Source organism: Hylaeus anthracinus, unplaced genomic scaffold (assembly GCF_026225885.1).
Source record: "Hylaeus anthracinus isolate JK02 unplaced genomic scaffold, UHH_iyHylAnth1.0_haploid 11997, whole genome shotgun sequence".
NCBI classification, from domain to species: Eukaryota; Metazoa; Arthropoda; class Insecta; order Hymenoptera; family Colletidae; genus Hylaeus; species Hylaeus anthracinus.
In genome coordinates, this window is record NW_026534344.1 from 10,725,456 (window position 1) to 10,737,961 (window position 12,506).

General features: G+C 36.8%; 1 protein-coding gene across 4 annotated transcripts in view; it reads left to right on the forward strand.

The window, feature by feature from the left end:
• LOC128889260 (glutamate receptor ionotropic, kainate 2) overlaps window positions 1–12,506 on the forward strand; it is a 213,903-nt gene that overhangs the window by 186,876 nt on the left and 14,521 nt on the right. For all 4 annotated transcript variants that reach the window (XM_054146709.1, XM_054146710.1, XM_054146711.1 and 1 more), the window contains exons 14-15: window positions 1,726–1,951; window positions 4,779–4,943. In XM_054146709.1, the coding sequence (XP_054002684.1) occupies window positions 1,726–1,951; window positions 4,779–4,943 (391 nt within the window). The remainder of the gene's footprint in view (window positions 1–1,725; window positions 1,952–4,778; window positions 4,944–12,506) is intronic.

The window sequence follows — 12,506 nt, forward strand, 5'->3', positions numbered from 1 at the left end:
AGTGGAAAATTCCGCTCTTTAATTTGAATTTCGTTTGAACCGAATCCGACGATTCCACGCTGAGCAATGACAGCTTAATATTTCCAGTGGAGCAATAAACAAAATAATTGTTTAAGAATATCTGACACTGATTATATCAATCTAAAAGATAGTGGAAATTCCGTCCTTTAATTTGAATTTTGGCCTAACCGAATCGGTCCATTCTACACTGAGCTACAACATTTCAAAGTTTTCTATATTCTAGATAGTGTCCATACTTATGAATGTATGAATGGACAGGCTGACCTACGACAATCTAGGAAGTGTTTACGCACGAAGTAGTAACGTAGTAAAAATTGTAAATATAGTGTGTGACGTATAAATTCGGAATGAAGATGACAACAATCACCTTCGCATAGCTTGTCTTAAATATTTAACGAGTTCCGTTTGAGCGATTTTGATGAAATTTGGTACATAGGAGTTTTTGGGGTCGCTGATTCCAAATCTGAATTGAGAATTTAGTAATTCAAAATGGCGGATCCAATAACAAAACGAATTTCGTCTTTAATTTGCGTTTACAAAATATTTATTCATTGGTCTCATTCTCCAAACATGATACAATAGGGTTCTAAAATAAAAAACACGTTATAAATTTATGTGTATAGACCTATATTATTTTGATAACGATCGTCATTACTATTACGTTTCGTTCAGAAACTCGAATTACAATTTGCGTACTTCCCTCATACGGAGTATATAGTGTTCGTGTGATATGAAATATAGCAAACTGTTCAGTATCACTTTATCTCCATTTCGTACTTCTATACAATCGCTAAATACACAACACAGCAATACAAATTTACAGACTTCGCGCGCACGCAAGAGTTGAAGAGATTGAAAATCTAACTAACTAATAACAGCTATGGCTCCTTGATGTTGTCCCTGCTAATCTGAATCTAATTTCACTTTACACTTTACACTTTACACTTTACACTTTACACTTTTGCACTTCTCACTTGTGAACTTTACACTTTACACTTTGCACCTTTTATATCTAAAGATCTTATTACAAGTTCGCAGCCATTAGCTCTCGATATTATTCGCGACGAAGGATTGTTCGTCACGAATAATACCGATTACCAAGTCTCACCACGTGGAGGTTGCTGCGAGTGGAGACCCGGAGATAGAAGGAATCAAAGTTCCTTCGATCTCCCTCTACATAGAGTATACACACATAGATAAATACTCTACATAGAGTTGACGAGCTTAATACTAAGTACGAAACCGTGGAAATCAAAGAAAACAAAGTCCCTTTGACTTTGCCAAGTCTGACTCTGCCAAATAATTATTTGAACTAAGAGGAGTGAAGCTAAATCGCGACACGAAGCGACCATGAAATTGGACTTACAGAGTCAGTCCCGTTTCCTCTGGTGGGTCTGATTCGAGAGAAAGACGATCAACGTCTCCGCCAGTACTCTACTCCCTGCATACCTGTTGCCGAGGGCCTAGATTCGACCTTACAGTGTACGACGTAGGTAGCACCGCGTAATCGGTGTAATCGGTAGTAGTGAATATTCCACGATGGCGCAGAGAAAATACTCGTCGAGTTTCAATATTTCGAAAGCTCTCTTGCCACCTTGTTTTTTCAAGAAAGGAAAATAAGCAAATATAACAGAAGACCTTTTCAGGCGAAACGTGCGATCCAACGTAGATCATTTGGCAGTTTGTTTTTTGTTGGAATAACAGGATTCGAAAATCGGGATATATCAGAAGATGTGGAGGTTCATGGAGTCGAAGTCGAAGTCCGTGTTCGTGCAGAGCTACGAGGAGGGGGTGAAGAAAGTGCTGGAGAGCAACTACGCTTTCTTAATGGAATCCACCATGCTCGATTATGCGGTACAACGGGATTGCAATCTCACGCAAATCGGTGGCCTGTTGGACAGCAAGGGCTACGGAATTGCCACTCCTAAAGGTAATATTGGAAAGCAATCGAACCCGCTCACGCGTTTCGATTCTACGATGAACGCTGCTCGATGTCCCTCAGAACGATCCTCTCGGGGTGGAAAAGCATAGTCGGATATCTAGAAAACAAACCAGCGAACGTTTCTTGTTATCAACGTATTCGACATGGTTACACATTTTTTCCTACACGCCAAGTCCAGCAATTTCAAAAGCAAATATACAATAAATAATAAACTTCTACTATTTCGTTCTATTTTATTTGTATCCTGCATTCGATAGTAAACAGTCTTCGTTTGAAATTTTTAAAAAATTCGAGCAACCCAATGTAATCAATCGTTTCGTTTACGCGTGAGCAAGTGCATATAGAAAAATATACAAAGAGAAGCAAACGGTAGCCTTTTTCAATTTTCTCTAAACTTGATATGTAACTTCAGTATTGTTTACGCCGCGAGAATGTTGGCCAGCATAAAATTCGTTGCGCATATATCGTGGCTACTCTTTCATTTTTCTGCGTGCCGAAAACGTGATCGTAAAGTGAAACATAGAACTGTAAACACAGTTCGATTTCAATTTTTACGGTACGCAATTAACCGTCCAGATACGCGATGGACATAAAGTGAAATCTGCGCTACGAGTACTCAACATTGTTACATACTGCAACAGTAAAGGCAGAAAATGCTTGCTGCTTCAGGGAACAATCATGGCACAGAGGATTGCAAAATGTAAAACACGGGTACAAACGTTGTTCGTTTTTAATTTTTCGAGAGTCACCCTATAATTTCGCGGGGCTTAACTGCATTTACACAAAAATAGCGAAGCAGTGGTGCGCAACTTTCTTCATTACTAGGTCAGATCAAATAAAGTTAATATTTTTTGTGGATCAGATTTTGGGTTGAAATGATTATCAAGTATTGTGTGAAATTATGTTCCCAGTTGACGTAGCATAAAAATAATTTAAGAAACAAATATGTATATATTTAAAGAATTATTCGGTACTCTGTCTTTTTAGTAGAATGCATCTATCTGTGTATATTTATAGATAATATTATATTATTATTTTATATACAAAGACACTTGAAATCATTACACGAAAGACTGATAAGATAATTCAATAAATAATGCATGTATAATATATAATTGTATATTATTACAGTATGCACAGGGTACATATTTTAATAAATATGAAATCATATTAAATGACAATATTAATGACTTCACGAAGTTTAAGAACCATGGGTATACTGACATTGAATATTATATGCAAGCTTTTCACCATTTAATTACAATAAACATAAAGAAAATTTCTCAGTATTTGAATTTTCCTTTTCTAAAACTAGAATTGAAACTTTTTGTTTTTTTTAAACATTGAAGAATATAACTATGAAAAAATGCATTGGCTTAATTTACCTTACTTTCAAATAATTTTAAATCCTGATGGAAACCAAAAGAAATAAATTCAAAACGTTGTGTAAATATTCTTCACGTTTCTCTGGAAATTCAAAATAACTTTCCTAACGCAATGGAAACCGAACAATCAACATTTTCTTGTGTATTTATCGTTTAATTTTCCTCTCAACTTTGTCTCGCCAGAGAGATAAAGTTGATAGGAGCAGGATTTGCCCCGTGGGTTAGACTTTGCGCACCACTGTCGTAAAGTTTCGAGATTTGCAGCCATGTCGTCGGTGTCGCGAGAATCCCTCGCCGCGAGAGCAGATAGAAGCGTAAAATGCTGCAATTTTTAACATAAATTCGGCAAAAGGTCGAGGAAAGCGTTAATTAACGTCGCGAGGGATTCGGGGTGCGCTGCTTTGAATCCGCGTGGCTAGATTTCCCTGGACAAACCCTGGAAAGTTACGCGACGACAGCGGTGCTCGGAAATTTTCTTAATTGGAGTAATGTTTCTGTGTTTTTGTTCACTTTTAGCACCGTCTAGCCCACACTTAATAGAGAATCGTTGGAGGAGTGGTGCAATTACGTCTTTGAGGATTCGACGATTCGCGTGTCCTCCAAAACTTTATTAAATAAACGCGCCTCGAAAGGGATCCTCCGACTTTTGCGAACACTCACTTGCTTCGTTCTTGTACCCAATCTTTCTTTCTAAAGTTTTTTCTCAAACAATGTTGATAATAACGGCGATGCGCATGTATTCCAACCCTCCTGTGAAACATTCTGAGTTTGGAAAATGTAGATTTTTCACGAAATCGTACTACTGAATTTAAAAGTAGCGCGAGGTAATTCTCAAATTGGAAAAGTACAAGGGATTACGGAGCTTTTCTTTAACGTGTATTATGAATGAGAGTAAATATAATGTTCCTCAACAGTTGCTGAGATTATATCTAATTCCAGGAGTTTCATCTTCGTTTCGTGAACTGTGACAGAATGGTGCCGAGGCTTAGAATAATTAGATAAGCACCTAAACAACACTAACATAGAAAATTTCAAATGTGTAATATTTTCCCTTCAATTAACACGGATAAAAGTCTTCCGCGCTCTCCAGGCCACAATAAACCTCCAAACTTTTTGTCAACTTCTTGTTCATATTTTTAAATTAAATTTAAGTTTGGTTGCAAAGCAGCGATTCCCTGAACCCTTCGCTTCGCTATCTCCTCCACTCCTTCTCTACTTGTATTCGTGTGTTTCCCTCTCACTCGTTATGACGAATAAAGTGGTTGAATAAAAAGAGAGGAATGAAAGAAACACGAAGAGCAATTCTTTCATCGTCTTCTCTCGTCCCGCGTGGTTGCCGAGAGCAAAACCGGCACGCGCAATCTCGGCCAGGTTCAAAGCAAAGACGCGTGGATCCTTGACCAGACCTAACGAACCCGTTTTATATGCAGGTTCACCCTGGAGGGATAAAATTTCGCTGGCGATTCTGGAGCTGCAGGAGAAGGGCGTGATACAGATTCTGTACGATAAGTGGTGGAAGAACACGGGCGACGTGTGCAACAGGGACGAGAAGAGCAAGGAGAGCAAAGCGAACGCCCTCGGAGTCGAAAATATCGGTGAGCTCGCGAAATTAAATTTTTCTACGCCACGAACGGGGGCAGAGAGGGGTTCGGAGGAGGAAAAACGTAACCTGGGAAAATTTACAGGGAAAAGGGGTAGCTAGGAACATTATCTCACGTCGCTCAGAACCGCTGACGAGTAGAGGTGGATTTTTTATTTCAAGTTATCAGCGGTTTTGCTCGACAAGGAGGAAAGGCTTTCCCTGGTTCATTTCTATTCTATTTAATTTTTTAATTTAACGTGCCTCGAAGGAACGAGACTATTCGAGAAATGTATCTCACGACTCCCCGAGAATTAATTAATTTGCCGTGTAATCGATGCTGCACGAAATATCTCGCAATTTCCTTCGAAGCAAGTAACGTTAATTAATGGAATAATTACGATCTCTGTTGTGTGACAGCATGAGCGTTGGTATATATTAAATGTTGAACGCGGCCATATTTCAGGGAGAGAAATTTTATTTCGGTGTAAAATTACGTCATTTTGGAAAATTGAACGGATGAAAATGGGTAGCGAGTTTACAAAAATATCAGTTAAATTTGGATCTCGTTTGGTTATTTTCGATTGCGACGATACGATACGTAAATACTATGGGTAATGAATATAAACAAATAATATAGAAAAAGCGTGGAGCAATTAAAGCGGTTAATGACAGGAAACTTGCACAAATTTAGATTCTTGAAATAAATTCATAAAAGCTATTAAATACAAGTAAATACTATACAACACGCTACTTAAAATTTTAAGAAGTATGGGATAGCACTAAATCGAGTTATACGAGACTACAAACATGTACTAATAGGAAGGTTAGGTGTCAAAGGCTATCAAATGTACATAATTATCATTTAAATGTACATCTAATAATTTGCACACTGACGAAGTACAGTCGGAGGTCCCTTTCAAGTTTATCCAAAATTATCCTGATTCGATAAACTTGATTATTTGCCGAAATAAATTAACGGATATGCGTTAATTGTTATTGCACATTCAACAGGAATATAATTATGAAGGGACGATAGTCTAGTGAATTATGTAAATGCTTATCAGGAAGATATGATGTATTTGGCTAATATTACATTCCATATTTATTAACAAATTACCTAGAGATATGCAACATCATCTAATTAACACGCGTAATAAAATATCCGTGAACAATTAGTTTGCATGCGAAATGGAATTATGAGGTTATCGACGCGTCACGTCGAATCGATGTGTTCTATTCATGTAAAATCACACTAATTTAGACACAAGGTACACCAAATGTTACAGTTCATCTATACATTATATTTTATTCAAGATTTATGACAATCATATATTTTGAAGTCTGTGCACATTTGGTAGAGTTAATAATACAAATTACTTACATACACAGGCAAAAGTCGAATCAGTAAAATAGAAATAACAAGGTTTGTTAATTCATAATATTGGTCACGGTACGTTGAACCAACAGACGAAATTGAACGAAGTAACCATCTGGCTTACTTTAATTTGATTATTTTGACGGTTACAATTCGCGAAGCAGTAGAGGATAATACGTTAGCAAAATTCGCGAACCAAATTCGTTTAACAAAGCTCATTTCACCAATGAGACGACGTCTGGCGTTCACTTTAATTCAATAACAAGAGACTGGAAAAGGGCGACAGCCGCGTTTGAAAAGGAAACCCAGGCAATTATGTTCGAGATCCAGGAAATATCGCGATTCGAGGCCGAAAATTCAGTTCGTTACAGTGACGTTTCGCGCAATAAGCGTTGTCACTAAGGAGCTGGATGGCGGGTGGAAATAAAAGAGAAACCGGAGAGCTTTCGAGGACAGAGAAATCTCGCGGAAAGTTCGTCCCAGGAATTTTTCTTGGGAGTCTACTGGAACCTCTTCCGGATTTTATGGAAGTCACAAGTTCTCCCTTTCTGTCTTCCCCCCGCTTCTCGCATGCTGCACCATCAACTTCTTTTTTCTTTCCCCGGCTGAGAATCCCCGCAATTCTTTCTCACTTGTTCTCTCGCCCTTCTCGAAGCCTGGCCTGTAACTTAGGTAAGTGCCCACTTTGCCCGCAGCGCGAACGTACTTGCCGAGACAGGAAGAACGATGGACGTCCTCGGATGTCTCGTGAGATTTCAGTTCTAGCTGGCTAATCGTCTGTCGACGGGCTGCGTCGATCATTTGCCAGGGAAGACGTATCAATTTCCCGCGAGTAGGTAATAGGTAGTGGGTGGAATTGATATCCAGACATTTAACCCTTTCACTGCGAAAGGCGTACATACGCCCTCGAAAAATGAGCTCCATGAAATGTTTGTAATCGTTAAATCAATTTTTTAAAAATATCAGCTTTTAGGGGATGATGAGACGAATCTTTTTTATATTTACAGTTTAGTCATAGGAAGCTTAGTTTCTAAAGTAAAAATTGAGAAGTTAGGAGTTCGTAAAATTGAATTTCAGGAAAATGGTCTGTTAAGTTTTGAAGTTTTATTTTGGTACCTAACGTCCTATGAATGAATTGTACTTATAAAAAAGTTACGTCTTATCATTCCCTATAAGCTGATATTTTTTTTAAATTCAGACATCTATGCCACTTAGAATTACCAGTAAAAACCGCAACGTTTGTTTCATTAAACAGTTGGATTTTCATTTATCCGTTTATAATGTACATTGAATTTAAATAAGCTTTTGAATAACGAATGGAACCACAGTTTATTTTTTACTGTTTCAATAAAAATTGTAGTAATTATGTTTTGTAGATTTTTATCCAAGCTAAAAATAGATCGTTATGGGACAAGAAATTTTAGTATATCAAAATAAATAATTAAAAAAGAAATGAAATTGCCTTTGAGGCAATTCGTCCGCCAAAATTAATTTTTTTTAAAAAACGAGTCCACCATTGTGGCCCTGAGAGCCACAATATCTAGGCACTGCTAAAAATTTTAAAACTGCAAAGTGAAAGGAAGTTGATAACCTAAATAATTGACACACCACTATGCTATATTCGTCCGAGTAAACATTTAATCGAAATAAATATTTTCAAGCTCGTTTCGCAGTTTTAGTTTTGCAAACTTATACGTCCACTCATGCATATAATAACATCACAGCACTAATAACAACAAGAAAGCCCTGAAATAATTATATTACCCTAAAGAAAAATCAATTTGCCTCGTTGTCAGTAGCGACTTGGCCATGAGGTTCCGAAGAAAGTGACACGGTGTCTGGTTAATCGAGGTGTCGTATTACTAGGAGCTCTTCCGTTTTACCGCGGGAACGCTGGTTTCTCATGGCGAGGCGCGGAAGTTGTCCTTCAACCCGAAACTCCAGAATATCCTGGCTTCAGGGGCACAGTCGGAACTTCCTTCTGTGAAACACGAATAGTGGCATTGGCGCGCCATGATTCTACCCTCCGGCGTCATTGTGCTTCCTCGTCTTACAGAATTAGCCCCGCTAGTGGTGCGAATAGGCGGAATAGGCTGGTGCCCTTGCGGGAAACTTTGGTCCTTCCGGCGAAACGCCTTGGACGTCTCTTAAATCACTTTGCACAGTAGGACAAAGTCTCCAAAACCTGACCAAAGTGTATAATAATGAAATTCTTATAATTACTTCATTTACTAGTGTCTCAAATTCAAATGAAGTTATTGCCATGTATTTATAGAAGAAGAGTCCTGAAATCAAAGTGATAACATACAGCAATTTAACTAATTTAAATAATAGTTTTGATAGTACCGAATGAATTTTTCATTATAATTATATATATATATATATATATATATATATATATATATATATATATATCATATATATATATATATATATGAATAAGCTTATACATGTATGTGTTTATATACACGTCAACATATTTATACAAACATATAGTTAGTTGGAAACATCAAACCTACCACTGAATTTAAACAAATTTCTTCAATAGACATAGAGGATACGAATATTTATGAGACTGACTGTACATATACTTTAAATGAGGATATTTTTATTCATTTAATTGTTTGTATATTTATCTTGAGCCCTTTTTGGTATCCAAAAGTTGAGTGTTATACGCTTATGGGTATTAACTTGCATTATTTAGTTAATTAACTTGCAGCAGTCTGCACATGTCTGGTTAACAGATGGGCACTTTTGTTTGTAAACGAGGAAAAACATATTTAAACGTTTAGCCTGCAAGTTCATGACCTGGTGGTTCTCGTAAGGCGGAGAAGGTTAGCATTTCGACAACCTGTTGCCCTCTCCTTCAAAAGTTAGCTACGAAACTTCTGAAAAGAGTAAAGAGAAAGATTGATCAATCGAAGGCGAATGTACTAATACTCGCAACTGTATTAATAGGCGTATTGGAATGTCTCAAGCTATTTTTCATAATTTTATTAGTTTATTTTATTTACTTCATAGAGGGCAAAGTAGATACTTCATGCAAGCCCTAATATTTTCATCCAATTCATTTCTAATACATTTTTTAATAACATTGTGGATCGTCTACAAAATCAAACAGTTTATAAATAATACAATCAATGATATTGTAAGTAAGGGAATTAAGGTTGAATAACAATTTTATCTGGTTAACCATGTTCAACAGAAGAATTCAGAGAAAATTGATGAAATATAAAGAAATTATACAAGCTTCTTTTCTTTCGTGGCAACGAACACTACAACGAACTTCGTTTACCTAATTACATTTAGTTTAATTAGTTTCCAGTCCGTAACAACATGAAATATTGTCTAGCATGCATACCATGTATCGCACGATCTCTTCCTACTCCATAAATTACTATGCTATATTTTGCTATTGACTCACTTTCCGAGCTAGAAACAAAGGCCTCGAAAGTTTCGCTTAAATTTCATTCACAAGACTCGAGGAAGTGGTATTGTATCCATGTTGTAAGAAGTTTGTAAAGTTCATCTCTTATCCATTGATTATATATTCAAGGAAGCGCCGGAAGTCAGGAACAGAGTCTTCCGGAAGTTTTCGCTGAAATTTCACGCGGGAAACTTGAAGAAGTTACAAATGAGGATCTGATACACGTGCTTCTTATTTTGTCAGACACTATCGTTGATAGTTTACATCCCCCTTCGCGCAGTAAACAATATGACTTTTCCTCTGAGATTGTGTCTTCGAATAACCGAATGTGTTTTTCAATCCCTTTGAAGAAATGACTAGTGAAAAGAAGAAATAAATAAAATAATAATATCTGCACTGACACTAATTAGTTTGTTTCATTTACTAGCTATCGAAACACGATAATAATTATGAATAATTATATTCAAAACTAAGATGATTAAGATAAGTAGATTTAATTTGCACATTCTAGACACTGGACAGTCCTCAACGTTGATTAAAGTTTCTGGAGGGAGTAGATACCTTCAAGAGTCAAGGTATCTTCTTCAGGAGACTCGAGGAAGATCCAAGAGTATTCCCGTCTTTTCAGAAGTACGGATGCTGCTAGAGATAGGGACAAGAGTTGCGTGTACGTCTCGAGTTACAAATTTTAATGGGAACACTGATGCTAGTTTTGTCAATTTGTCGAGAACAAGTTCTGCCAGAAGTTCGACAATTCCGTGAGTAGTATACGCAGTGTCTTCAGATAAGCTTTGTCTAAAATAGTATTTATTCTACCGTGCTAATTTTACGCATTTCACATTTTTTAAACATTTATTTTTTCTATCAATGGTTACTTTAAGATCATCTCCATTTTTTCGTTGGTATCATTTAAAATCAGAAAGTAACCAAGTCAGGTCAAATTCCAACTCTGTAGCAGCTGAATATGTCCTAAACAATCAAATTTAAGATAAAAGTGCCTTCGTAACGTTGCTCTCAACAACTCTGTAACTCAAAATCAGAAAGTCAAATAACAAATGTAATTCAGTATTTCAACTCAAAACATAAAGGAAAAACACGTTGGCTCCGATTCCTTTCTATATTGAACTTCCGCTATTTGCCTCGGACACGTAACTATGTTTGGTGGGAAAGCACAAAAGGAGTCGAAATTGTTGGCTACATTTATTTGCAGTAGGCTTCCTTTTGAAGTAATCCTGTAACGTTCGGTTGCCGCTGTTGGAAGCTGAACTGCTCTCGGTAGAACGAGGCGAAAAAATCGGATATTCGAGCCGCGGGTAAACATGAAGCCAACTCGATTCAAGAGTATGCAGTCAGGGTAGAGAGCTAGAGGCACACATGCAGCGATTCGAAAAAGTTTACGAACGCACGCGGAACATCGCGTCCTAGAAACGCAGACGAACTTCGCGTATCTCGTTTCGCGAGCAGCAGAATGGAAATTTGCTTTACCTCGCAGATATTCGAGAGGAAATCTCGCGTTGCCGCGCGAGTATCGCTAACTTTTGTCAAAGCCGATTCTCCATTTAACGCAAGAGATGCTCTCGAACCCGAATATACTGATTTGAATGAAACTTTGCGTGCATGTAAAGCATATCGAAGTATAACAATTTCTTTTACTTATGATTTTTCCTATATTCTTGTAATGTAACATTTATTCTTATATCTCAAGATATGAATAGATTCTATATAATCTTTTTATTTTATACACTACATATATTTACAACATTGATATTTCAAAATATATTTTGTAATTTTTATCGTCGCCCTAACGATAGAAATTTCCGATGTTTAGCTTGAAAATTTGATTACTTTCGTCAATACTCGGTATTAGAAAAGTATATCTAAGAATATGTTAAGTGAAATAGGAACACAATGAAATGAGATGCAATTGCAAAAAGTGAATTAAGCTATAATTAATGTACAAATTTGGAAAATCAAGAGCATGAATCATTATAAAATTAACAGCTTCAATTTCATTGAATCTTGTTAAAAATCTCTGTGAAAAACCTGGACAATCCACGCGAATTTCTAAAACTCGCCTGACACCGATATAAATACGGACGCAAGTGTGTCTGAGGATTTAACGAAGCGCTCACGAATTCATCCAGACCCCGAGGGATGTTATTGAACGTTTTTCAACGAGAAGTTGGAGATACAAACAGTTTTCAAAGTTCAATGTTTGGCGAGCGCTTCATAGTCTTCAGACAGGTGGACGACGAGCTCGAATGTAGTTGCGTGTCAATGTCGATTTCGAAGTTGCATTTATAACTCGTCGCACTTCTCGCTTTAAAAGTTTCCTTTTTTTCGCTTTTATTTACCATAGTCGACGGAACTTTTCTGAAATTCCAAATACCACGATAGGATTCAAGTAACTGTATTTACTGGAGGCTTTCAAACACTGTGATTTCGTATCGTCTAAATCTGACAGAGTCCTTTCGAGTATCCTAACGAAATAATAGACGTCTAAAGAGAAGTTTGAGGTTGTTCTCGTTCTGACGAGGCAAAATTGATTCCTAGTTCTGTGGTAAAATATCAATATATTTTTGCGAAACGTTACCTAGTTTCGTGACAGGAGACATATTTTTAAAAACAATTCAGTTCGTTAAGAGTTAGGTAGGAAAATGCTAGTCGGTAGATAAAAATAGTTCATAGTATATAGCCTTTGAGTACTTATTATAAAGGCCTTCTTCAGATAATTAAAAATAACAGCGTTAACATTACGATATAAATTAACTTAC